Source organism: Artibeus jamaicensis, unplaced genomic scaffold, assembly GCF_021234435.1.
Source record: "Artibeus jamaicensis isolate MK-2021 breed Jamaican fruit bat unplaced genomic scaffold, CSHL_Jam_final contig_466, whole genome shotgun sequence".
Taxonomy (NCBI): Eukaryota; Metazoa; Chordata; class Mammalia; order Chiroptera; family Phyllostomidae; genus Artibeus; species Artibeus jamaicensis.
The window spans coordinates 439,849-463,292 of NW_026521844.1; the positions used below are offsets into that span (position 1 = coordinate 439,849).

At 34.7% G+C, this 23,444-nt stretch overlaps 1 protein-coding gene across 1 annotated transcript in view; it reads right to left on the reverse strand.

Annotated features, from left to right (window-relative positions):
- Positions 1-23,444, reverse strand: part of CADM2 (cell adhesion molecule 2) — a 344,109-nt gene that overhangs the window by 89,795 nt on the left and 230,870 nt on the right. Inside the window, exon 8 of the mRNA XM_053667234.1 lies at positions 17,009-17,187. Within this exon, the coding sequence (XP_053523209.1) occupies positions 17,009-17,187 (179 nt within the window). The remainder of the gene's footprint in view (positions 1-17,008; positions 17,188-23,444) is intronic.

Sequence of the window (23,444 nt, forward strand, 5' to 3'; positions counted from 1 at the left end):
GATAATACATATTTATATGTAATTTCATTACAAACAAAATAATTTTATATAGTTATTCAAAAATCAAAATTAAAAACACTCTAATACACTGTTTGAGTGCTATATTACAGTTTCAGTTGTTAAAATATTTTATCATAATATAATTATGTAAATCAATTTATCTGAAATTGTGATTGTGTTTTAAATCATTTGCTAGTAAGTTAAATCTCAGGAGACTAATATTTAACTATAGTTTAAAATGGATAAAACTTGCTAAAATGACTTCATGGTTAAAAAGGATATCAAAATAAATTCACAGAGGTCTACATTTCATTATGATACATGTGTGTATTTCCATAGTAGTGCAAGAATTTCCTTTAAAGAAAAAATGATTACATTTCATTGATAAGAAACAGAAAAGCAAAGGTCTCAAGACATAAAAAAATATTTGCTTATAGTGTACCTATACATGACGTGTAAGTGACAATAAATTATACTCTTTATTTTACTTGTAACATATAAAGTAGTGTCCTCATGTAAAATAAATTCAGGAGTAATTCAATGTCAGACAAACCCCCAAATCTAGCCAATTGTGCAACTGCATATTAGTGCAGACAAAGTCTATGTAGGTTGCAAAGTTATTCATGTGAGCAGACTTCCGCCAAGATGGAGAAGTAGGTGGAGGGTCCACCTCGCCTCTGTGCACAACCAAATCTAAGAACAACTATTTTTAACAGCAGTCACAACCAAGCCACACGGAAAATCGACAATACGGAGTCCAAAGGACAACTAGATACTCGGCTGGACCGGTAGGAGGAGCGAGGCCAGCAGCGGAGCAGGTTAGCAAGAAAAAATTCCCCGGGCGGTGCGCGGGGCACGCAGGCAACCGAGGGCTGATCGCCAGCGAGCTGGCTGCCGGAGCGCACAGGGAATAGGCTCGGTGGGTCGCTCAGTCGCGCGCATTTACGTGCGGAGAAACCAGTGAGAAGGGAAACCCGCGCGGTGCAGCAGGCTCGCAAAATTAGGATCGGATAAGCAAGCCCGAGGCGTTTGAGTGTCTGGATGCGCTGGGCTAGCGGAGAGGAACGCCATCGCTCCCTCTCTGACCCCGCCCCCACACACAGCGTCACAAACCAGCGACCTGGGTCGCCCCGTCCTGGTAAACAACTAAGGCTTCGCTCCGCTCACTAAACAGCACAAATAAACCAAAAATGGCTCTAGAACAACTCAGAGCCCCAGAACCGATAGACCTAAGTGATGAAGAAATAGCCAGTCTTTCAGATGCACAGTTCAAAACACTGGTTATAAAGATCCTTACAGAACTGGTGGATTTTAGTCACAAATTAGAGAAACATATGGAAGCTAAATTAATTGAAATGAATGCTGATACAAAAGATACCAATAGTGATGGAAAGAAAATTGGGACTCAAATCAAGGGAGAGCACCAGACAGAAGAAAAAGATGATCAAGCAGAAAGGAATGAAGAAATAAGAATTCAGAAAAATGAGGAGAGGCTTGGGAAACTCCAGGACATCTTTAAACGTTCCAACATCCGAATTATAGGGGTACCAGAAGGGGGAAAGGCACAACCACCAGTTGAAAAATTATTTGAACAAATAATAAAGGAGAATTTCCCCAAGATGGCAAAGGAAATAGACTTCCGAGAGATCCAGGAAGCTCGGAGAGTCCCGAGGAAGTTGGACCCGGGAAGGAACACACCAAGGCACATCATAATTACATTAGCCAAGATTAAAATGAAGGAGAGAATCCTAGAAGCAGCAAGAGCTAAGGGGACAGTCACCTACAAAGGAGTTCCCATCAGACTGTCAGCTGATTTCTCAAAAGAGACCTTACAGGCAAGAAGGGGCTGGACAGAGGTATTCCAAGTCATGAAAACCAAAGATCTACAACCAAGATTGCTCTACCCAGCAAAACTTTCATTTAGAATGGAAGGACAGATAAAGTGCTTCTCAGATAAGGTCAAATTCAAGGAGTTCATCATCACCAAGCCCTTACTATATGAAATGTTAAAGGGACTTACCTAAGAAAAAGAAGATAAAAAAGATGAACAGTGAAAGGACAGCAAACTCACAGTTATTAAGAACCACACCTAAAACAAAAGCAAACTAAGAGGATAGCTAGATCAGGAGCAGAACCATAGAAATGAAGATCACAGGGAGGGTTAGCAACAGGGGAGTGGGAGGAGGGGAAGGGGGGAGAAGGTACAGAAAATAAGTAGTATAGACAGTAGATAGAAAATAGATAGGGGGGAGGGTAAGAATACTAGGGGAAATACAGAATCTAAAGAATTTGAGACACATGTTCATGAACTAAAGGGGGAAATGGTGGGGGAGGGGTATGCAGGGTGGAGGAGAAGGGAGGGGGGAATAGAGCAAATGTAATGGCATAATCAATAAAAAAAAATGAGATTTGTAAAAAAAAAAAAAAAAAGTTGGGTTACAAACAAATGCAATATAAACAGTATGGGTTACTCCTATAAGAACCTAATCACTACAAGAAGTGCAATTTCAGCTCACACAACAAACTTGTTGAATCAGGAAACCAAAGTGTGTGTCTGGGGTTCATGGCTAAACTTTGTTTTAATACATTCATCAGTCGTTCATCCTGCCTGACTGTGATTTGAACACCAAACTGCATTCACAATTATTTTGAAGCAGCACAATGTTAAGGATTTCTGGAACAACAGGGCTAAAGTTTCTCAGAGCATATATACCTGACTTTTTTTCTCATAGTGCAAGGTTACCATGATCAAAGAAGTCCAAGCCCAGCACACAGGAAGACATTTGACCTTGACATAAATGCTTTACCCAATTCTAAGCTAGACTCTATATTCTTTCATTGCTGCCATGTTCTCAGAACCACATCTAATTTCATGACATTAGTTTTCTCTTTCTTATCGGTCCTTCAATTACAGTGTAAATATGATCTCATTTGTAAAGCACACTCACAATGGTAAAGAGTTGATATCCTCCTTCAATGCATTTTCAAACACTTGCACAACCTCCACCCCCACACACAAGGTTATTACAAAGCATATCACGATGATGCTTATATATTTCTCTTTGTAATAAAGTGTAAACTCTTTCTTTATCTATCACTATGTCTTTGTTTTTGAAAATATCACTTCACTTTGGGACAAATTTACACGAGCCCAAACCCTCAATGTCACCCAGTCCCTATCTTAAAAGGGCTTACCTTGTTTGATATAGCTAATAAAATACTCGTCTAAGTTTCAGCCTGATTCCCACCTCCTCTGTGAAGACCTTCTTAACCAACTAAATTAGAACTGATTTCCCTTCTCTCTGAATACTCATCAGCTTTTGAGTTTATCTACTACTTCTCTCACATTATTAGTAATCCCACAAGCCCCCACGCCAATGACACATTCATAGCACCTTCAGAGCAACCATGCCAGGAGTTACATGCCTCTCCCTTGCTCCACATCTCTGTCTCCCTCTCTCACTGGGGAAACATTACAAAATGCATGTGAAATGGTATGGTAACTTTAAAGTTTTTTCTCTAATTTACATAATCAATTAATATTCTGTACTATTTTAACTCCTATTAATAATAAGGTTCACTGTACACAAAACCCACATCAAAGTTTTTTATGAAATCAGTGAAATCAGTGTCTGAGCAGTGGAAATCTCTAACATTTGGCACTGAACATGAATTACTTGTATTTTTTTCATGAACCACCAAGATAACAGAAAGAACAGACTCATGATGTAACTCTGTGCTTCTCAGGGTACCTTTCTCTATATTTAGAGTTTGATTGGGGCTTTTTAAACAATGCTCCTCTGGGTGGTAATGGAGATGATACCAGTAGATAGGGAATAGTATTATTTTTTAACAACATGAATTAGTAATTGAGCACTAAACAGGGTTAATATCTGCAAAAATCACTCTCCCCTCTTCCTTTTACAATATATAATGTAATTTTTAGCATTCCTGCCAAGAACCTTTAAGTCTAATAATTATTAAAAAATTATAATGAAACATACTGAAGAATCCTATTCTGAATGCAGTTTTCCAATGACTTTAAAAGTGGCTGGAGCTCTAAATCATCCCATCACATTCAAAAGAATAAAAAAGTGACCCTTTTTTTCCACATCCTAATGAAATAATTCAAAATATGCAACCATATTTTGTTATTGGAGCTTATTAGAGTACAACAGATCCTCTATAAACCTGTCAAAGTAAAATCAGTTCCAACAAGCACTGTTTGCAATAAATTGAAGAGAGGTACAGCACCTTTTTTCCAATAACAAGCTTTTCGGGTTAAAGGTATGTTCTGTTTTCTACAAATGCAGTGTACAATAATTTCTAACTTGTCAACCTGTTTTGTTTTGTGGCAGTTTCTCCTTTTGAAAAATGGCATTCTGGCCCATTCAGAATGGACTTTTAAAGCAAAATTAAGTCTAAAGTGTCTCAGAAGTTTAAGCGCTTGTTTCTCTCCAAGAACTAGTGTTCAATAGGGAAAAAAATGTCATTTAGTCGGACTCCATATGTCTGCTTCCTTTCTGCTTTATGTCAATAACTCCCCAGGGTGGTCCCAGTATAATCAAAAGCGAATCCAAATCAGGGATTATTAGTGGAGATACAGAAGGTCAGAACTCAACATGTATTAGAAGTATTAAGGTAAGAAGTATCTTTTTGATAGAAGCTATTCACATTTCTTAGCCTTAAAAATAATAGGGCATCCTCAACCCTTTTACTGGTAATTGCACTGCCGTGGAAAGCAATTGTAAGAGAAAAAGTTTACTGTATTTGCTTTTTGCCTGTGCAGAGGACATTTATCTGCTCCTATTATGTTCAGCTACATGTAGCAGCCTATTTGGATTATAGCATAAGAATGGAAAACAGCACTAAGGCTCTTGCTTAAATGACAACCACCGGGTTGACAAGGCCTCAACTTGCCAGTGCATGCCTCCCGCTCAAGTGTCATATGGTAACCTCATCTGCTTTGTGAAAGGAAATCCTTTTAAACATTAAATTTGAATAAATCCCTTTCCTCCCTCTGATAGTTTCCACTGGCTTCACATGCTAAATGGATCCTTACACAATAAAAAATGCTGTTCTTGAAAAATCAAAAGGTAGAGAGATTTTAGATGGTAGGCAGTAAACAACAGTCAGTCCTATGTAATTATAAGAAATGTTTATGAATAAAATCAGTCTGCTCCTTGAAAAAATGTATGCATTATTTTCTTTTAAAATATTCCTTTACATTCCAAACGGACAAAAGCAAAGTGAAATTTACAATAGGAAAAAAATGCCTGTGAAGTGGAGCGATCTTGTATTATTTAGCTCCATCTACTTCATTGCCATGAGTTCTCTCCTGAGAGGACTTTACCAAAATGTCAAACAAATACTTTGATTAAATACATTAAGTTCTGTAAGGATGTCAAGTTCCTAGGAAAGAATTGGACTAATAGCCATTACAAGAAAAACTTAAATCAAATGTTAATTTAACATTTTGGGGGGAGTATCATGTATTAGAAAACACTGAGAAACCCAGATATTTGGATTTTTAAAATATTTTATTGACTATGCCATTACAGTTGTCCCATTTCCCCCCTTCATTCCCCTCCACTCTGCACACCCCCTCCCACCCACCTACCACCACTTTAGTTCACGTCCATGTGCCATAAGTTCTTTAGCTTCTATATTTCCCACACTACTCTTGCCCTCCCCCTATTTTCTCCCCACTATCTATGTTACTTATTCTCTGTACCTTCTCCCCTCTCTCTTCCTCCTACTCCCCTGTTGCTAACCTTCCATGTGATCTCCACTTCTGTGGCTCTGCTCCTGTTTTAGGTGTCTGCTTTGCTTTTGTTTTAGGTGTGGTTGTTTTGCTGTCCTTTCACTGTTCATATTTTTTATCTTCTTTTTCTTAGATAAGTATCTTCAACATTTTATATAGTAAGGGCTTGGTGATGGTGATGCCAACATTAAAATGAAGGAGAGAATTCTAGGAGCAGCAAGAGATAAGGGGACAGTCACCTACAAAGGAGTTCCCATCAGACTCTCAGCTGATTTCTCAAGAGACCTTCCAGGCAAGAAGGGGCTGGAAAGAAGTATTCCAAATCATAAAATCCAAAGACCTACAACCAAGATTGCTCTATCTAGCAAAGCTTTCACTTAGAATGGAAGGGCAGATAAAGTGCTTCTCAGATAAAATCAAATTCAAGGAGTTCATCATCACCAAGTCCTTACTATATGAAATGTTAAAGGGATTTTTTAAAATTGTTGTTCAGTTACAGTTGCCCTGCCTTTTTTCCATTGCTCTTCCCTGCCCCATTTGGATTTTTCAATCTAGATCAGGTGACAGTATAGCAGAGAGACATTGTGCATATAATTCACTGTACTTTTTGGACCATAAGACAAACCTAGGTTTTAGAGGACAAAAATGGAAAAAAAAATTTAAAGCAAAAATTGTGGTAAAATATTTAATAACATAATATTTCACCAATGTAAGTATAAACAGAACTCAACAGCAGCATTAACAACCATTATTACTGCCAAATTTGGGGGGAAATGTGCATCTTACAGTCTGAAAGATATGGTAATCTTTACCCTCCTGTGCTCGCCCATCTAAAAAATAAAGAGTTTAGACCTTGTCATTTACATAAATGCTTTAGACCAGGTTCTAAATTAGTGATGATCACGGTTGATATTCTAACAGAAAAATAGCTTTACTCAGGAAACTTGTAGATAAAAACATTTTTGTGTATGGCTTTAGGAGGTACAAAGAGTTCCTATAGGTCTTGGTTCACATTTAAAAAATGCAGTGAAGTAAGCTCACATGATGTATTATATTATGTTACTGGACTATGCTACCAAAGACACAGGCTCACAATGTTGACATTAAACTGGAAATTATTACACAGCACTAATTTTGGTGAATTCTAATGCTCATATACATGTTTCTTGTATGACAATGTTTAAAAGCAGTAAAATTCATCCAGATATAATGTTTAATATGTAATATAAAAGCTTAATTAAGTAAAAATTAAGTAGAATATGGGGGTGTTTCAAAGATTATTATTATAAACTTTCTATTCCTTAACTTAACAAAATCAACAATGGACATTTGTAGGTACATTTTGTGCCTGCATATTAATAAATATACCTATTTTGATGAATTCATAGAAAATACCCACAGAATTGTAAAGAAACACCTATTGAACTCCAGTTTTACTATCTTCTCCTATCACCTGTATCCCTAATATTCAGAGTTCTAACGCAAAGCAAGTTTTTTAACATTAAAAACTAAATGTTTTTAATCTTAAGGAGTCAACTGAAAAAATGACTCCTGTATAGAATTTAGTTATAGAAATTGATAATCGCCCCCAAATCATGTACATTTAAGTTAGGGTCTTGAAATATTACAATTAATGAGGAGACCTTGAAAACATCTTTAAAACTGCATCACAGTAGAACATGAGCCAAACACTTCACTGTTTTATTTTCACTAAGAACTTCGGGCAAAACCGAGCGTGTGTATTTATTTAGTATAGGATCCACAGTGCCTGTCCTAGCACTTTGAATATAGTAGGTAGTCCAAAAGATTTCAGAAATAGTCAAGTATTAGTTAGCATAGCATTGTGATGTGGATTTTTCAGGCTTTATCTCAGAGAAGTTTTGTATTAGACTAGATACAAACGTTTTCTTTATAAAAGATCATATAACACACAAAAATCTGTTAGCAATAATCATAAAATTTTACAAAAAACATATAAAGTCAAAGATTTCTGTTAGATATTTAAATTTTTCTACATGCAATTATTCATATTGTGTACTGCTTAACTCTGTAGTACCACTTACATATGGATTGCCAAATAAATATATCTTTCTTTTTGTCTAATATAAGATAAAAGTTAAAGGTCTTGATTTTTGTGATTAGTGAACGAATATCAATGATCCTGATTTTATGCAGAAGTTAGGACAGTGTGCATAACTACATGCATCTCCATAAATGTATGTAAGTATATATATATATGTGTGTGTGTGTGTGTATGTGGATATAGGTGTGTATGTATGAATGTGTGTATGTAAACATGCATATATTATTTTATTAAAATTTATTTTGTTAAAATGATAGTGTGAGAAACAAATAGAGAAACAAAGAGATGTAATCATTAAAAATATATTTATTGATTGACTGCTTCTTAAAAGCATGGTCCTAAAAGCTAGAGATACAGAGGTAAGATATATAAGATGAAGGAAATCATAGTCTGCTGGGTGACATAGAATATACTAACATTTACAGACACACATGTACACATGCACTACACACATGACATATATGTATATACACATACATGTAAATGCATGTATGTCTGTACATGTGTAATTAAGTAGAAATTAACATGGAAATTCCAAATGATAATTGACCCCTTTCAGAGAATTAAAATAAAGTGACACATGACTAGGGTCACTTTAGACTGGAGTGACAAAAAAGGCCTCTCACGCCCTGGCTGGTGTAGCTCGGTTGATTGAGCACGGGCCTGGGTTTCAGGCCAGGTCCCCAGTAGAGAATACATGAGAGGCAACCACACATTGATGTTTCTCTTCCACTCTTTCTCTTTCCCTTCCCCTCTCTCTAAAAATAAATAAAATATTTTTTAAAAAGGCGTCTCTGAAAAGCATTGCTTAGTATGAGATCTGCATGATAAGAAGTCACTCCTGCAAAGACCAGCCATCATTCATGACAAGACTCCTTACACTCCTGAACAAGCACTCTAGGTGGATGCAGGGTTCCTAAAAAGAGAATGAGCTTGATGCCTCAGAGGCTCTGAAAGAACACAGGGGAACAGAAGTGCCTGCATGGAGAGTGGGCAGATGTCATGTATATAAGTTGGGAGCACAGCATGCCGGGTTTGGTAAGCTGGGGTAATAAGGATTTGGGTTTTATGCTAAGTGTTATGAAATGCCTTTTGGGAGATGTTAATGGGGAAAGACATAAAGGAATATGCATTTCAAATATTTATATGTTGCACCTGTATAGGAAATAGATTGGACAGAAAGACATGTGGAAACAGAGAGCCCTAAATTACGTGAAACTAAATAATGCTTCAATAGTCTAAGCCAGAGACAATGGTACAAAGAAGTGGATATAGTTGGGGCATGGTTTGGAAATAGTGCCATAATTTGCTGATGAATTGGAAAGAAGGGTAGAGAAAAATCAAGGATAAATCTTAGATTCTGGCATATATCATAGCATATATCATAATGCTATGATATGTGTTGTTACAATGTTTGTGAAAACTGCATTGTAAGAAGCTACAAACCAAGTTTTATGTAAAATCTGTTATCTTCTTCTAGGCATGCCTTTGCTTCTGAAAACAAATGCCCAAATTATCGTCTATGTGCCATTGCATAGTGCTTGAACTCTTCCATATATATAGAAGAACTTTGTACATATTTGTAAAGTTGCAATATAGCCTTATTTGCACATAAAAAAATCTAGAAAGTCTTAGTGGCATAGACTCCATTTTTAAGTTTACTTTACTGCTACTGATAGAATAGATTCTTTATAAATAGTGAAAGAAAAGGTATTAAAAATGTTGAAGTTGCTGAGTGGTGGACTCTTTCCTGCCTTTAGGCAGGAATGAGGGTTTTTCTCATGGACATTTTAGTCCATGTGAATGTCACAGAAACATTTACTCCAGAGTGCTAAGTGTGAACACAAGTTTTTACTCTGAAGGGTGAGACCTTAATTTATCCACTTCAGGCTCATCTTAGAAGAGACGGATGGAATTAAGCATAAACTCTGCTGGCTATGCTTGCACACATATGCCACATAACATGTTTGCTAATGAAAACAGTGCTCCTGTAGGCGCTATTTGATGGCATTCCACTTCTCTCTGCAGAGCAACAGCATATTCTTTCAGTCAGAGCTATGCCTTTTCCACAGGCATCTCAGCCATCCCTCCTTATTCATGTCCAGAAATGATGTTTTATCTCAGCCACTAAAGGAGGTACTGTTTTCAGACTCATCCAACTAGTTTACGGTCTGGAAACTCTCAGCTAGGGAGCAGAGCAGCAATTGTTGGGCTCCTCCATTAGTGCACTGTTTGTTGTTCCATATGGATGTCTTTTTTATCATTTTCTTCCTACACTGCATATTTTCCCATCTATGCTTCTAAAGAAAGATTTTCCAAAGGAAAAATGCTCGTTATGAGTACATAGAATTAATTTACCAACTGGTAAGTCTATTTCCATGTACAGGAACAGATTTTAGCTGAATTCTTTTTAATGTTTGCTAGGCTGTGCATCTGTTCACAATCCAGGCTCCTCTTTCTTGCTCCACACCCACTTATCTGAGCTCAAAGATTCATTGTCTTACTTCCATCAGGATCTGCATCAACTTTCCTAACAGTACAACCAAGCAAACAAACAAAAAAAGAATAGGTAGTTTCTCAACACTGCTAAATGTTGCATTGCTGGGTAATGCAATAGTAAATGTACATGCGACTGCCAACTTTTTAGTCTAGCTACATATTTGATATGATGCACAGAGTACTTTTCTTTCATTTTAATGTGATGAAAGTCATCACTCCTTTTAAATCATGATAATCATATTATGAATATGTGAGATACATACTCTACACTAAAAGCATGCATTACAATAAAATTGTCTTAGTTCTAGAGTAAAATACTTCTAAAACCAAATTTAAGGTATTATATCACAATCATCCCTATCTATTTCATAATTATTACTACATTCACCTACACATTTTTAAATTATTTTGCTAATTTGGAATCAGATACTAATAACCCTGAAACAATTCAATTTCTATTTTGTACACTAGTTGATTTAAGAGAAATGCTAGAGGATTTAGAAGTGTTTGTGTAGGCTGAAGAAAGGAGACCCCCAATTATTCAATTCAGCACTCTCCTATGGTAAAAAAAAAAATCAACTGAAATGGCAAATCAGTGCCCAGGATAGAAAGTGAACTTGCATTTACCTATAGACTCTGAAAATGGAAGATATTTACATAAATAACAAAACTTGGACGCTTGGCTTGATGAAGGAATCTATAATACACTGGTATACAACTTTCTGTCTCTGAGTATTTTTGACATTTATTGTTAACAATAAAAGCAGAGTGAAATGAAAGTTGTAGGTGTATTGATTCTTTAAAACTGGAAAGGTATATGTAATAGCTTGATACCTTTTACTAGACCAGAACACATAGACATTTCTAGAAGTAATATTCTTTTCTACTATTAAAATTTAAAATAAGAAACATTCTTTTTATAGTAGTTCTTACCCTAACAATAAAATGTGATGAATCCTATTCAATATATGTGTCATTTTTAGGTAAATTATCCTGGAAACAAACAAAAGGCAATATTGCATTTTTCATCAGTATTCGTTTCAATAGATACGTGAACAAATAAATCATAACATCAACTGATGTGTTAGGAATATCAAGTCAGTAACTGTCAGTAAGCTGATTGGCATCAAAAAATATAAACAGGCTTTTTATTCCATTTCACACTTTTCAGTATGATAATACTAGGTATAGAGAATTTTATTTGTTTTTGTGTTAATAAAAATAAAATTTTCTAGAAAAGCAAAATATATACACATAAAGTAAAAATGTGGAAAGGTTAATGGTGGCCAATTTCAATCAAAGTATTATAACAGTTAAGACAATGAAGAAGTAATGAATTATTATAAAATTATATTCATGCACAAAGGAAATAATAAAGTAATAGAATAAGTTAGAGCAGTGGCAAAATAATTTAAAATCTCATATAAGGGTCGCTATGGTAATAGGAAATTTGTAAATTTGGAGAGAGATGGGGAATATAAAAAACAAAGCTTTCTGGAATAGAGCATATCAGCTTTTTTATGACTGTCTGGGACAGATCTGAGCAGGGTCATGAGCAAGTGGTTTCTGCGCAGAAGATTTAATTGGATGCCCAGTTCCTCTCTTTGATAACCTAGGCCTGCCATAGTAGAGTAACTACTGGCAGGAGAAGAAATATGTTGCTCGTTTTTTCCTACTTGTATTACTGTATTTCTTCCTGAGTCCTGTGATACTAAAGAGTTCCAACATCTCTGTCCATCTTCCACTTGTACTGTGAAGAGTGGTTACAAACTGGTCTATCATGAGTGTGAAGGGAGATAAAAGACATTAGAAAAAATGAGAAGAAAGAAATTTAGGATTTAGAGGGAATGCAGTAATTGGTGTTTCACAATCTCTGTAGATATTTTCTCAAAAATTTCCAGGTGCTATATGTTTCTGTAACTTTCAAAATAATATTATTTTAATCAGTTGATGAAAAATAAACATGAATACTTGAGAAGTTTAAATATATGTAAATGTATATGTATGTATATGTGTATATGTGTATGTGTATGTATACACTTGGATTGTTTCTGACTGGAAAATAAGAATTGCCTAAGGTCACTTGTAATTAATTCTCTGCAGCCATCTCTTTTGTGATTAACAGTTATTTTCTAGGTTCTCTATATTGAAAGATATTGATCTGGATAGTCTTCACTCAGGATGTTTACATTCATGTAAACATCTACTGTTTTCAAAGACTATAGGTAAATGCGAGTGAAGACCTTCACTTTCCATCCTGAGGACTGACTTGCCATTTCAGTTCAATTTGTTTAGCATAGGATAGTGCCGAATTGAATAATTGAAGGTCTTCTTTCTTCAGTCTACACAAACTCTTCTAAGCCCTCTAGAATCTCTCCTAAATCAACTAGCATACAAAATAGAATTTGAATTGTTTTAGGGTTATTAGTATCTGATTCCAATTTGGTAAAATAATTTTAAGATGAATAGTCGAATGGAGTAATAATTATGAAACAGTTTATGAGAATACATTTTATCTAAATCTTCTGAATTTGACATTGCATCAGAGAAACAAGGGTGACTGTAATTATTATGCTGCTCAACATATATTACTGCTTTGTTGTATTGTTAACTTTTTAAGTTTTCTATTGTTAAATAAGAAGTATTTAGACTTTTCTTGTTCTTTGATCAAGATAACCTAATTTGTGTTTTGGAACCATTCAGGGAGGAGTATTGGCAGTACATTATATGTAACTCTTGAGTAAGTTTCATATCAGAGCACTGAATTCATATTGCCATTGATATTGTAAGGTTACCAGTAACATAATAGTAGTCTAAATTTTTGCAAATCTATCTGTGTACCTGACACTACATTGGGTACATCTATTTATGATATATACCATTAGTTTATGAATAATCCAGGAGTACTGTTTTTCTTTATTTTTAAAAAGATTTTATTTATTTATAGACAGAGAAGAATGGAGGAAGAAAAAGAGGGAGAGAAACATAAATGTGTGTTTGCCTCTCACATGCCCCACACCAGGGAACCTGGCCCACAACCCAGGCATGTGCCCTGACTGGGAATCGAACCCACACCACCCCTTTGCTTCATAGTCTGGCACTCAATCCACTGAGTCACACTAGTCAGGACCTTTTTAAATTCCAGACATTTGGACCACATTCCTGAACTCTGAAAATCTACATTGTTGTATGGCCATTCTCTTACAGCACTTCCATTTTTGTATGATAACTACTTGAACGCTTATCTTCCATATCAAACTCTAAACTTCTTGAGTGCTATTGACCTTAGTTGTATAGTTCCTTTACAATCAGTGGGTAAATGCTAAGTGTAAATTAGGTGAATGAATGCATTTTTCTCTTGATCTGAGTTCTACAAACAGTAAAAATAGCAATGCAACAGCATATTTCACAACCATTAATATGGAAGTAATCAGCCATTCTAAGTAAATACCAGGATCCTGATAGTAGCATGAGAATAACTTCAATATTTTATACATAAGCAAAAATGAAAAAACTACAGTGACTATAAAATTAGTAGTATGACTGTAACTACCAAGTTAACCGATTAATTTCTCATAGCTGAGCTTGTTAATAAAAAGATGTTATTTCTTTCCTAAGAGAATCTCCACAGTGTAAAAGTTTCTTAAGTATAATGTTTTATCCTACATGCTCAGATTTGTTAGGCCCTTTATTGAAAGTGAATTTCATACTGGCAGTTAAAATTACCATCTGTAGTTCTAATGCTGAAATTTTCAAAGGTGTAATTAGGACAGAAAATAAAAACACCTTCCAGTGTCCATAACATAAAATGTCAGTGCTGTTAACAATTAAATGTGATACCACTTAATTAATAAACTTCCGCTGAGACCCAAAGAATAAAATCTAGCCATTAAGATGGCATCTGTATAGCAAATGACTTCACAGGAAAGTGCTAAGATCTCTGCCAAGTTAAGAATCAATAGAATGCAGGCAACTCTGGTGAAGTCGAAGACAGAATCTCAGCCATGGAAGGACCTTCTGTGCGAGAGCTATATGAAATTATCAGCTAATGAAAAATCAACCTTGGGGTAAAAGATAAAAGGGTAAAGTTCTCACAAATGATCACTTATCACTCCATTCCAAAATGCATACAGCATTCATTACAGACCAAAATACCACTCAAATTTCATCATTTAGTAGGGTTTAGAAACAGCCGAAACATTAACAGAAGAGAGTAGCTTTTTATATTTATACAACTAGTGACTAATGAAACATTATACTCTGTGTGCAAAAAGGGAGGAAAAAAGAACCTTTATTTTGTAATGAATCCAATTGGAGCCTTTTTAAACACAGTGTAATATGGCCCCACTCTTTCACCGAGCCTCTCATTACTTGTGTCAATAATCCTAGGTAAACTACTGTTGAACTTCACAGCATTTATATAGTAGCATGAATAGCATTAATCTATGGGGTGCTTTTGATGAATTGTAGTTCAGAAAGCAAAGCCAAAAATGACTTCTTGAAAAGTGCTTAGAGAAGTATTTATTAGAAATGCGTCACCTGCCAACTACCTAAAGGCAGCTTGGCTACTTAGGAAATCATGCTGTTGGCTAGATTGCAAACACTGGGAAAACATACAAATTTTCCCCACTTGAATTACTTTAAGAAACAAATCACATTCTCTTCATTTATTATTTTCTGTCACTCCCTTGTAATTCTCTATATTTTTATTGCCGTATTGCTTTTGACACAATGTGACGCGCTATGCAACATTCTATCAGGTTCCCAGAAGGGAGAGAAAGACTGAGGAAGTTAAGAGTGAATCAGCCTAGACTTCATCTGCATGACTGCATGATCTACACATCCAGGTCAGCATGAATGGAGAGCTACATCTGGATTCTGCTATAAGGTTCTAACTTATCTTCCTGATACACCCAGTGACTGCTATATTCTCTCTGACAGTAGGACTGGCAGAGTGTGTCTACAGGGGTTTACCACATTTAATTCCAATTTAATATCAGTCTAATTTGATTAGGTCTTTCTCATGTGTTGAAATTGGTACAATTTATAATATGTTAGAAATTAATCTCTCAGCTCTACTATCTTCAAGACATTCATATGCGGACAGTCTATTCACTAAGAGACTTTCATTTGCCTTTGATAGCAAAGTGGTATGACAATTGAGAGACTGCATACACTACAGCAACTTGGAAGTAGAATACTGATTTAGTATATTATATTTTAATCCAATTTAACCTGCAATATAGCTAAATATAAACTTGAAAAAAACACAACTTAATTATTTTTCCCTAAATTTACATCTCATGTTAAAGAATTAAATTTTACCATTCCTTCCATTTTTGGGAACTAACTCATTCTTTTTATTGTATTCTATAATTAGATTCCTGGGCAAATATATCAAACAAATGTACCCTCTTAGTAATTTCTAAGATCCGCTGGATTATGAGAACATTGTGTTTCATACAATACTCATTTCAAATACTGTATATAGTGTAAGACAAAATACTCGTCTTAGACATGTTTTTCTTGGTGAAATACATGAGGAAAATATTACATTCTCTAAGTCTTCCCTCTTTTGGAGATTCACAATGTACCCTGGAATATAAAATAAACTCTCAGAAGTTCTGCAACAAAGAAACCCTACTTACTTCATTTACTGCAGTATTTTCCATCTCATAAAAGTGCTCTCCATCTAACAATGCATTAGTATCACCTTACAAAACACATCGTGGCTTTTGGAGGTTGGGAAAAACAGATACTTTTCAATCCTGTGTGTTATTATTTCTTCCTGCCATTTTGTTATATATATTCAAATTGTGAGATTAATGGAAAGGAGAAAATAATGTCTGTGGGTGTTTCAAATTGTTGTTCATAAGAAATGAAGGCCATTATCATTAATATGAAGATCATTATCATTATCATTGAGATGCAGCCAAGTACCCCTCTGCCTTGACTGCATCTCACTCACAAGCTATCATTCTTTGTGAAACTAGGTATAATGATTATAAATCTATCTTTATGAGAATACAACCAAAATTAGCTTAAGGGACATATAATTTTAATGATTCTTATTTATAACTAAAAGCATTTATTGGAAAAATGGAAAGAAAAAAACATTAATATAATTTAAATCACCACCCAAATTTACATACTATATTTATAATAAAACTTATCACAAAATAATTTTTTGTTTTTTGAAATAGACCTGTAATGCTAGGAATTTCCCTTTTAGGACTGTTTTCACTGTGTCCCATAGACTTTGGGTTGTTGTGTTTCAAGGTATCTTTTGATTTCTTCCTTGATCTCATTGTTAACCCATTCATTGCTTAATAACATGCTTTTAGCTTCCATGTCTTTGTGTTGTTTTTCAGGTTTTTTTTTTCTGTGATCAATTTCTAGTTTCATACATATGGTCAGAGAAGATGCTTGATATAAAAGAATAACTATTATAACTATAGTTACTATTACATTTTAGTATGTCTTTTAAATTTATTGTATTAGTTTTACTCGGAATATATTAAAAGTGAATTGTGGAGATACACTTATGAATCCTTCTAAATGAAAAAAAATTAATTTTGCTTATTATAAATATTTTGATACATTTAAACAGTTTTTTAGGAGATTTATTTTTTCACATATAATGATATCAAAAAGGTACTCACCATGTACAATGAGAACATACTCTGCACTGCTTTGGCCAATGGTGTTTGTGGCTTCACATCGATATGTACCATTATCCGTTTTGTTCAGGAAAAGAATGTTTAGCTCCCTACCACTCACAACCATTCGATCAGGATCTGGTAATTCTCCACCATCCTTTGTCCACAAAACAGGTTCTGGCCTATTGGATTTAAACAGGCATATAGATAGAAGAAATGAGAAAGGCTATATATCTTGTGAATTACATAAATCAAGCAATTTATAAATTTTTAACACTGATTTTGGGCATAACCATGTGCTAACTTGTATAAGGTACCAAAAGAACTATCATGCATTCATTCAGAAAATTTGAAGTATGGCAAATATAATTTAATCCTATTGTGCTTAACTAAGCAGACATGTACTAAGAAACTAATTTGTTAACTCATTATAGTAGTCACTAATATATAGTAGGTTCTGTGGCCCTGATCCTGCTGCTAATGATTCCTATTTGTTGTTGGAACAGCTTTCCCGAGGGGAAAATCTATCAGGAATGTTATTATATTATATTCTTGTGCTATATATGTTTTAGTGCTCTCCTTTATCTTTTCCTTAATGTTTGATATTATAGTTTGTGGTCAGTACCACAATCAGCTCCTGGTCTTATTTTGGCAGACAGAATAGAACTTCTTCATATCTTGCTTCCAATTACATAGTCTGTTAGATTTCCATATTGACCATCAGGTGATATCCATATATAGTCATCTTTCTGGTTGTTTGAAGCATGTGTTTGTAATGGACAAGTTGCTATCTTTGCAGAAATCCATGAGTCTCTTCCTGCTTCATTTCTGACCCCTAGTCCAAATTTTCAAAGATTTTATTTCAGTTTTATTTCCTAATTTTCTGTTCCAATCATCAGTAATTATCATAATATCTTGTTTTTGTACGTGACCAACTTCCTGAATACTCCCATTAAAAGCTTTCAATTTCATCTTATTTTTTTTAAAAAAATATTTTATTTATTTATTTTTAGAGAGAGGGGAAGGAAGAGAGAAAGAGAGAGAGAGAGAAACATTGATGTGTGGTTGTTTCTCATGTGCCCCCAACTGGGGATCTGGCCTGCGAGCCAGATGTGTTTCCTGACTGGGAATTGAACCAGCGACCCTTTGGTTTGCAGGCCAGCACTTAATCCACTGAGCCACAACAACCAGGGGTATTTTCATCTTCTTCAGTTTCCACAGTTGAAGCATAGAGAAAATTGAATGATGGTTATATTAATATGTGTTCTTGGATGTCTGATTGATATTATCTACTCAAACCTTGCATTGTGGCCCCTAATTATCTGTGATACATCTTGCCTTAATATTAAAGACACTACATTTCTTCTGAGTTCATAATTTCCAAACAAGAAGTCTTTGTAGGTTCCTGACTGGCAACGTCCCATTCTAATTCATTTAGTTCTCTGACATCAAGCTCTGCAATGTTTACATGTTCTATTTCTTGCCTTTCAATTTCCAGTTTACCTGGTCTGTGCTTCTTACATCCCATGTTCCAACTATATATGTTGTGCAACATCATACCCTCCTTTTGCCTTTGTGCACATCATCTTATTAGCAATGCTATTCATTCTTCTTTGCTCTTCCCCAGTAACTGTTAGAGTTCCCAACCCTGCAGTTTCACCTTTCAGTACTATATCATATTTCATTTTAGAATGTCTCCTCAAGTGGTTTTTAAGGTAAAACAACAGAAAAAAATAAGAAAAGAACATGCATCAGTGGTTAATCATTGTCTTCTGTTGTACGGTATGTAGACACAAACTAATATGGGACTACATCAAACTTAAAAGCTTTTTCACAGCATAGGATACTGCTAACAAAATCAAAAGACAACCTACAGAATGGAGAAATTATTTGCAAATCATATAACTGATAAAGGTTAAATACCCAAAGTATATAAAGAATGCATGAATCTTTATAGCCAAAAAATAAACATAAAAAATAAGAAGGAGCACTGGATAGACATTTTTTCCAAAAAAGACATACAAATGGCCAACAAGGTATGTGATATCACTAAACATCAGGAAAATGTAAATGAAAAACAACAACAACAGTGAGATCTCACCTAACACCTGTTAGAATGACTACATTAAAAAAAAGACAAGAAATAACAAGTAACAACTGTTGGCAAAGATGTGAAAAACAAACAGATAACTGTGCACTGTTGTTGAAAATATAAATTTTTGAACTCTTTGTGAAAACAGTGTGAACACTCCTCAAAAAATTAAGAATAGAAATATTACATGATTTAGCAATTGCACTTCTGGGTATTTATCCAAAAGAAACAAAATCAGTATCTTAAAAAGATATATGCATCTTCATATTCACTACAGCATTATTTACTTAGTCAAGACATGGAAAGAATATTTACTGAGCCATTGGCAGATGAATGGATAGACAAAATATATTCCAAATATAATAAATTGTTATTCAGGCATAAAAATAAGAAAATCTTGCCTTTTGAAATAACATGAATAAAATTTCAGGGCATTATGATTAATGGAATAAGTCAAACAAAGAAAGACATATACTGTATGATCTCACTTATATGTGAAACTTAAAAAAACTGAATTCATTGAAATAACCTTCTCTTTGAATGAAGTACTTGCAAAGATTTCTCATCACAAAATTTGCTTTTAAGGAAGAATGTATAAATGAATCATGGATGTCTGCCTTTGAAGATTCCACAGTTTTATAATTATTAATGATTAGAATCACTGTTAATAATATCTACCACTGTATGTTGATGCCAGTAATTACCATAGATACTTTACATATATTTTCTACAGACCTCACAAGAACACTTTGTGCATCTAATTTAAAACATTTTAAAGCATGTAAGGATACAGATTAGAGATGTACCTAAATCTGGTCTGTGTTGTAAATGCTTTGTACACTATCTCTTGATTTCTAGCATGATGAATATTTTTCTAGTTCTTCTAGGTCAAAATTTTCTAATTTAAACATGATTGCAAAGGACCTGAAAAAACACTTCTCCAAAGATACATACAGATGAAAAGATGTTCAAAGTCACTAGTCATCAGGGAAATGCAAATTAAAACCACAATGAGTTATTATCTCATACCTGATAGAATGGCTTTCCTCAATAAATCAATAAACAAGGGCTGGGGAGTATGTGGAGAAAGGGAAACACTTTTGCACTGTTAATAAGAATGCAGACTGGTGCAACCACTGTGGAAAGCAGTATGGAGTTAGCTCAACAATTAAAAATGGATTTGCCTTTTGACCCAGTAATCCCACTTCTAGGAATATATCAGAAGGAACCCTAAACACTAAGTGGAATGAACATAAGCACCCCTATGTTCATTTCAGCATTATTTACAATCACCAAGATATAGAAGCAGTCCAGGTGTCCTTCAATAGATGAGTGGATAAAACAACTGTGGGACATTTACACAATGGATACTACTCAGCTGTAAAAAAGAGGAACCTTTTATACTTTGTGGCAATGTGGGTGGACCTGCAGAACATTATGCTAAGTGAAAGAAACCAGTCAGAAAAAAAATTCCATATGATTTCACTCAGATGTAGAATCTAATCACTCAGATGAACAAACTGAACCAACAAGGAAAATAGGGACAAACTCATAGATGGAGAGCAGATGACAGGTAGTGGCTGGGGAGGGTAGAGGGATTGAGTAAAGAGGAAAAAAGGACTCATGGACATGGACAACAGTGTGGTGAATGCAGGGGTGGGGAGCATAAGGGGGCTAAATTGTCATGGACAAATATAATAAAGACAAAAATTATTTTTCTAAAGATTAATTATTTGTTTATTTTGTTGAAAACTCTAATGTTATATTTTGTTATTATGGATACAATCAGAAAAAAATGAGGTCTGTCCAGAAGGTATTGAGCTATGTAATATGAAAAATAGAGACATTTATTGAACAAGATACAGGAGACAACAAGCACCATACTTAGGACCATCAGGTCTCAGGCCCCTTCAAAGTAGGCCGCTTGGGACCTCACGCAGTTCTCCCGATTGCCATCAGCTGCCCCGTCATATTTTCCTGAATCTTGTCTATGGCCTGAAATCTATTCCCTTTCAAAGGAGATTTTAGTTTTGAGACAAACCAGGAGTTTTGGGGTATCAAATCTGGGCTGTAGGGGGGCTGAGTCATCTGGATGATTTGAAGTTTCACCAAAAATCTCTGCACAAGATGTGATGCCTGAGCAGGTGCTTTGCGGTGATCAAGCTGCCAATCACCAGTTGCCCATAGCTACAGCCTTCTGAATCATCTGAATAGTTTCTACAGAGGAATGTTCAAGCTTAACACAAAATTTGGTGCAGATTCATTGCTGTACTCACCCATTTTGAATGTGATAGCCACACAGTACACATACTCACTCAACAGTATGAACCGCCCTGCCCCCACTGACTAGTACAGAGAAGTCCTCATTGTTTGCACTTGCACAGTCTGTCCACTCTCATTGGCTGCCAGGTTACACTGATGTCACACAAACTGTTTTCGTTATATTACAATGTTAATGGTTGGACTTTTTCTGGATAGACCTTGTATGTCTTGTTAAGTGATAGCTATAACTACAACAATTTTTCTGAGAAAAAGGTTGTATATTTTTGACAAAATTTAGTCACATGGACAAAAGTTATAAGCCAAATAATAATGATTGGAAAAAGAGTAAAACAACTTGAAGAAAGAACAAGGAAGAGAAGTCAATTTTATCGGTGCTGTACCCATGAAACTTCTGAAAGGATTCTATGAAAAAAAAAGTAAGAAACCAGTTATTCAAAACTACAGGAAAAACATAATAATTTATATATTATCCGATTGCAACATATAGTATATTTCCTTTCATACTATCTTTTATAAAAGCCACACCATTAATCTCTCTCAACTTGTTTCATATATCCCACATTTCCTAGTTATTATTTGAATTTACTAATTCTTATTGTAAAAGTGAGAGCCTAGAAAATTTATATCATGGACTTCCTTTGAAGTGCTACAAAACAATAAATACTGCACTTATCTGAAATATTAGAAGCTGTGTCAATTCTACAAAGCACATAAGGTCAACTTTAAAATAACAGTTACATTTGGATTAATTGAATTTTTAGAAGTATTAAAATACTTATGCAATGGAGGTATTTTATATACCTCCTTAAAATGCTATCAATTGAGGTATTATATTTATTCAAAAGCAACACTTTCTTGAAATATGTCAGAATTTTTTAACACACACAAATATAAATCAATGCACATATATACACATTTTCATGAACTCAGAATTGTACCATGCTAATCCAAAATGTCATAATTTTCTCTGTGGACACTCATAAGTTTTCAACCACATATTAAAGCATATGACTCTGTAAATATGTAATTATGTTTAGATATATGTTTTAAAATTATGTGTATAGAAGTGTAGATCTGTATACATTATTCAAGTTGCCAATTTTTATTTTAAAAACTTAAAAAAAAATTCTAGCCCTGACTAGTGTGACTCAGCTGGTTGGATCATCATCCCATAGACTGGATGCTCTCGGGTTTGATTTTGGGTTGGGTAACATCCCAGGCTACATACAAGAAGGCAATCAACAGAAGTTTCTCTCTCACACTGATGTTTCTCTCTATCCCTCTTTCTGTCTCTCTCCCAAAACAGTTTAAAAAATGTCCTTTGGTGAGAATTAAAAATAAAAAAGTGAATTAAGTGATATGAGAAGTTCCCTTTTAAAAATTACCTGTCTTAGAAAAAATTTGAAAAATCACCTGCAAAATAATTAACAGGAAATAATAGTGATACAAGCAACTGCTGACACTAACATTGCAGAATTCTTGATCCTACAATGTATGATAGTCAATCTTCAAGATGGCAAAAAAAATTAGCAGCATAAGATTATTTTAATAAAATGAAGGTTATGGTGTGTATCAATTAAAAATAGCCTAGATATTCCATTTAGTACTTACAATCTTCAAGCTTCTTAATATTAACATAAATATATGAAGAGGTTTAGCCAGTTTTGATACAATTTGTGTTTCATCTTAAGAAAGAGGGCCCCTAGGCTCCATCTAGTTGGAACCCAAGAATGACTGAGTTTCTTGATATAATGAGTAAGGATCTTCCCTGCTGTTCACTCAATCAAAGATGATCACTTAAAAAGTGGTTCCAGATTACACTTCCTATGTGATAAAGTTGAAAAAGAGTAGAAGCTCCACACCAGGGGCAACAGTATTAGGCATGACACTGTTTAACTCCATAGTGACAACATGAATATAGTCAACCCATAGAGTTCCCCCTTTAAAAGCCCAAGCAATCAGAAGCTGAAAATATATCATATGAATTAAAATTGTTTTTTGTTTCTGTCTACCAAATCTATGGAACGAAAATATATGTTTTATTGTCCCATGCCCCTAAAGACA